General features: G+C 36.5%; 1 protein-coding gene across 1 annotated transcript in view; it reads left to right on the top strand.

The window, feature by feature from the left end:
- Positions 1-5822, top strand: part of UBQLN1 (ubiquilin 1) — a 27231-nt gene that overhangs the window by 2309 nt on the left and 19100 nt on the right. Inside the window, exons 2-4 of the mRNA XM_021706176.1 lie at positions 369-484; positions 4402-4664; positions 5496-5654. Coding sequence (XP_021561851.1) covers positions 4476-4664; positions 5496-5654 — 348 coding nt within the window. The 5' untranslated portion in view covers positions 369-484; positions 4402-4475. The remainder of the gene's footprint in view (positions 1-368; positions 485-4401; positions 4665-5495; positions 5655-5822) is intronic.

Raw genomic sequence — 5822 nt, 5'->3', positions numbered from 1 at the left:
AAAAAAAAAAAAAAAAAAAAATGGTTGTATAGTCAAGCTTTGTGGGTGCGGCTGGTCATTAATTCTCTTCTTGAGGTGACACATTTCCCTCTTGCGTAATCAATATGATTGAAAGTAATGAAATATTTGTGTACTATACACTATACTCAAAGAGAAGGCATTTACAGCATATTTTAGATTTTGTAAGGTTTTACTATATTTCTTTGTATTTTTTGTTCCTAATTCTTAGTTATGGCAGGATATTTACATAATGCTACTTAGAGTTGGTCTGAGAGCTTACCCTTTATTTCTAGGTGTTGGAATTTCAGAGGTTCTTTTAAAAATAATTAGCTCCACTGCTTACACTGTGATTTAATTATTTTGCCTAGGCTTCAGGATTATTCAGCTCAGCAAACAAATACCACTGGAAGCAATGTTACCACATCATCAGCTCCTAATAGTAACTCCACATCTGGTTCTGCTACCAGCAATCCTTTTGGTTTAGGTAAGTGTCTGTAGTCATTTTTATATGGCAGAAAATAAACTCCTCTCCTGATTTAGGTAAAATGACAGAATGAAACATTATATCACTTGAACAACACAAATTTAAAAAAAAGAACTTTTGTGGTTTACTTTTATGATTGTAGGTGTTAAGGAAGAAGATGGGGGATATGGTGTGCTGGATAAGCTTATATTTACATTTAATAAGTGATCAATAGTTAACGCATTTCGTTTTAATAATGAAACAGATATAGTGTATGTGTACCTGATCTGACTACCATTGAATCTGAGGACGATTAGCTCATTGTTGATTATAACCCAGTCCCCTGAATAATAATTTTCTCATTTGTAAAACAAAGGGAGCAGGCTGCATTACTTATTTTCTGACTGTCCTGAACACATAAGGAAGGGCTGGTGCCTGGGAGCTCACCCAGTGGTTAAGGATCTCCTGCATCAGCCAAACACTGCCTTTTCTTTTATTAGCTTCATACATTGAGGTTCTGTGGAAGATTTCTTTGAGGAAAAAAGTATTCTGAAGCCAACAAAAGTTGAACTCTATAGATAAATGGCTTAATGCTTTTTTCGATTCTTAAGTTGTATGACTAGTATAGTACCTTGAAATGGCATTATTTTTGATATGCACAGTTTTTACATATCAAGGATCGTACCTTTTATCCCTTCCTTAAGAGTTTTTCGATAATTCAGTTGTGCTATGCCAAATATATGTTAGAAGCATTTAAGGCATGGCATGAATTAATATTCACATTGCTTTTTAAAATTTTTATTTACAGTGTTTGTTGCTTTTATTTTCTAAAAAGATCTTATACTAAGTATGTTTTGTGGTTGAGGTAGGTGAGTTTTAGTTGTCTAGATTATTCACATGAACATCTACAGAGATTAGGATGAAATTGTTTAGTGCTTAAGCCCATGAAAGGTATTGTTTAGGTATATCGGCTTTCAGTTAATTTGTCTTAGGCCAGACAGCTCCCTGATCCCAAATTTAATCTCATTCCTACCCCTTCCTATCTCAGCAGCTTTTCTCTGTCAGTTGTTCCCTTTACCCCATATATTCAGCGTTCCTTTTGTCTGGCTGCTCTTGTTAAGGTCTGTTCCATTTGTAAAAAGCCACGGAATCCCACTACTATCCTTTCTTTTGCTTTTTCTCTCAGCCGTCTTTGAAAATGACATTTTCTGTTTTATGTCTATATTTTCCTTTCACTAAGTTTGCTGCATTCTAGTTTTAACTCTGTCACTTCACTGAAAATTCCCTGAATAAAGTTGCCATTGACCTTTTAGCTTGCCAAATTTAGTGAACACTTTTTAGATTTTAATTAAGTTTCTCTTACAGATCTCCTTGCAGAGAGCTCTCCTTTAACTACTATGCTGTTTTTTTTTCCTGATTAATTTTCCAATCAATTTTTTTCTGTCTCATTTGTGGGTTTCTTTTTTCCTTTCTAATGTTGGTATTATTCTCCAGAGTTCTGCTTTGACTTTCTTTTTCTCTTATTCTTTCTGAGTGACATTATTCTATTATTATAGCCTAATGACTCTTAATCTGTACCTCACCCATCTCTACTCCTGAACTTCATGACTTGTATTCAACTCTCGATACTGATTTTTTAAAAAAAGTAATACAGCCTGTGTCTCCTGTAAACAGAGAAAAACAGAAAACAAATGCAGAGACTAACCATCTTGCTTCTAAAATTGCTACCTTTTCCCCTTGGAATCTCTTGGTTCATAACCTCTTCTCCATCTTTCTTCATGTAATTATTCTCCTTTGCTGTTCTCTTAATACAGGCCTTCAACTTTTTCATTTGCTCTGGTTGCTTCTGCAGCTGTTAGAATAAGAACATCTTGTGTGACTATTCAGCTTAAAGTCTTAAGTCTTTTGAAAGATTTTCAAGACTTAGCCCTTACCTACCTTCCCATCCTCACTTCTTAACTCGTCAGTCAACAGTTACATTAGTCATGATAGGCTATCCTGTGATAATAGATGCCTCAAACTCAGTGGTTTATTACAAGAAAACTTAATTTCTTGTTACAAAGCTTTTCTGGCTGCTACCTGATTTTCACTGGTCTGTGAGGCACCTGTCCATATAGTCCCCTAGAAACTCAAGCTAATGAAATACTGTCATTTTGTAGCTATGCTACTTGAAACATGGCAGAAGAGATAGCCAAAGGATCTCAAGCTGGACCTGCTATACTTTGGCCAGAAATCATACTCATCCTTTGGCTATAATTTGTCATATGGGCCTGTCCAAGAGCAAAAGAAATACAAGACTGTACATGAAATGTTTGGTGAACACTGCTGTCTGCCATACTAGTCATACTTAAGTTTTTGTGGTTTCAAGAATGTCTGAATACATTTATGTCTGTGTTTTTTGTATATGGTGTGTGTTTGTGCCTGTATTAAATCCACCCCCCTACCCCCACTCCACTTCTCCTTGCCGACTTACTCATTCTCCAGACTCATTGAGTATCATCTCTTCTTCAAAAAGTAGACATTCTACTAAGGTGTACTGTATTACCGTAATATCCTGCAAATACCTCTATTGCAGTACATCTTTGTAGGCATTTTTTTTTCTGTCTTTCCCACTAGATTGAGTTTTGAGGGTGTCTTTCTTGTTGCTCTATTCCCAATATGTAGCATAGTCCCTGGCATACATAGAAAGTGCTCAGTAAGGGAACTGAATGCATTTGGTTGGTTATATAATTTTACAAAGTAAACATTTTGTGATAAGCACTTTCTCCATGATTTAATTTCTCCAAAGAGACATCTATTTCCAGAGTATTCCCTGACTTTCTCTTTGTTTGATTGCCAGTATCTCAGCTTTCTTCTACCCAGAGTTTATAGGTGAATTCTACTTGCTAAACTTAAACTCATCTTGTGGAAAAATTATTAAAAATATAGTCTTGTGTGTATTTATTATTTCTTTCCTCCTCTAGCTGGCATATTCTGGGGTATTTTGTCTGACACCAACCAATTCTCCAACCCAAACTGGGAGTCCAGTAATTCAGTTCTGATGCTACCTACCTGGAGTTAGTGTCTGACCCCACAAGTTAAAGGACTCAGTCCCACAAAATTATCCATCCTTCAGACACCAGTCCAAGTTCTGGGTCACCTGTATTTCTAACTGACAAGCCATAAATTGGGGGTTCCCACTACCCCCTCCTCAGGTTCAATAATTTTCTAGAATGAGCCACAGAACTCAAGAAAACACTACTTATGTTTACCTATTTAATATAAAGGATGTGATTCAGAAATAGACAAATGCTTCAAAGAGAATTAGGGCAAGGGTATGTGGGGGGTGGAGGTTGGGTGCAAAGCTTCCAGGTCCCCTCAGCCCACCTGCCTAACACCAGGTGTGCTTATGGTCCTAAAGCTCTCTGAGTCTTACTGTTCAGGAATTTTGTATAATAGAGCTCTCTCTCCAGCACTCTCCTCTCCCCTTTCTGGTGGGTGGGGCTAAAAGTTCTAGCACTTTAATCACTTTGTCTTTGGTAACTGCACCTTCCTGAGTTATCCAGAGGCCTCACTCTGAGTCACTTCAGTAGCATACTGACCAAAAAGGGCTTGTTATGAATAATAAAGACACGCCTGTTACTTAGGAAATTCTGAAGTTTTTAGGAACTCTGTCAGGCATCAAGAAGACCAAATACGTTCTTGTGTGAAAGTACACACACATACATTTTATTGATTTTATTGCTTAACAGTTTAAATATGGAAGTGTGAATTTTTGGCTAATTTCAGTTATAGGAATTAAACGTGTATTAGCAATAGGTATTTTGTTTTAAAGTGGTTTCTTGTAATGGATTATTGAGTCAGTTAATACTTTTGCATCTTCAATTTTAGCACAGTCATGTTAATGATAACATTTCTGACTTTGACTTGTATGGTTTTTTCTCCTTTTATCCTCTTAGGTGGCCTTGGAGGACTTGCAGGTCTGAGTAGCTTGGGTTTGAATACTACCAACTTCTCTGAACTACAGAGCCAGATGCAGCGACAACTTTTGTCCAATCCTGAAATGATGGTCCAGATCATGGAAAACCCTTTTGTACAGAGCATGCTCTCAAATCCTGACCTGATGAGACAGTTAATTATGGCCAATCCACAAATGCAGCAGTTGATACAGAGAAATCCAGAAATTAGCCATATGCTGAATAATCCAGATATAATGAGACAAGTATGTGGAAAATTCTGTTCATTAAGCTATAAAATTATATATTTCTTATTTCATTTTCTGTGGTTAAATATATTATTCTATCTCTACAGTTAAGTTAAAGAGAGAAATCCAAATCTTTGTTAAAGAAAATTCAGCAAAGTACTAATTTGCACTATTTGCACTCTGAATTTTCTGCTACATTTGAAAGATCTTTGTAAATAGTTTATTTTGTAGGTTTAAGAAACAAAAAGTTCAATTTTGGAGATGGAAAATTCACTTATAACAAATGCTTCTTTCTTGTTACTTGAATGTTACTTTTTTTTTTTTTTTGAGAAGAAATACCCCAGGAATTATTTTAAATAATTTTATGACTTAAATATTGACAAAATTTTAACAACTTTAGTTTAAAGTTCTAATTGGTTTTTATTAGTGATTCTAGAATTCGACAACACCTTTTTTTATAAAATAGAATGAGTGTTCCCGTGAGCCAAGCAAAGGAGATTGGCATTATAAGTAGAAAAAAGCAAAAACAGGAACATAAAGTGGATTAGTTACTTTAAAGTTACTTTCCTAATAGGGTTAAAACAGAGGGAACTCTCATTACAATGTCTCTGGTTGACAGAAGTTTCCTGAGTTTTTTGGGGAAAACTGGTCCGTTTTGAAGTATAGTTTGATTACATGGCACCTAGCACAAGTGACCCATACTGGTTTGGTTTTGTCTGCCGGGGCTTGGGACAGGAAGCTGGTCCAAAAACAATGACCTTTCATCAACTTTAATTAACAGCAATTAATAGCTAAAGTAATTCATGTGTATTTCAGTGCCCTGTCTTTTTATGGAATCTTTTTTCTTAGACGTTGGAACTTGCCAGGAATCCAGCAATGATGCAGGAAATGATGAGAAACCAGGACCGAGCCTTGAGCAACCTAGAAAGCATCCCAGGGGGCTATAATGCTTTAAGACGCATGTACACGGACATTCAGGAGCCAATGCTAAGTGCTGCACAAGAGCAGGTGATCCACTGGCTCCAAGGCTCAGGCCGAGGAGTAGTTTCTGTATTATATGGGGAGTGTGGTTTTCACTTTTTTTTTTTTTTTTTGAGTTGGAGTCTCACTCTGTCACCCAGACTGGAGTGCAGTGACTGCTCCTAGCCACCGCAGCCTCAACCTGCTGGGGTCTGG

This window comes from Carlito syrichta, unplaced genomic scaffold (assembly GCF_000164805.1).
Source record: "Carlito syrichta isolate Samal-C Ts95f unplaced genomic scaffold, Tarsius_syrichta-2.0.1 Scaffold315331, whole genome shotgun sequence".
Lineage (NCBI taxonomy): Eukaryota > Metazoa > Chordata > Mammalia > Primates > Tarsiidae > Carlito > Carlito syrichta.
The sequence above is the reverse complement of the archived record's forward strand: the minus strand, read 5'-3'. Positions and strand labels throughout refer to the sequence as shown.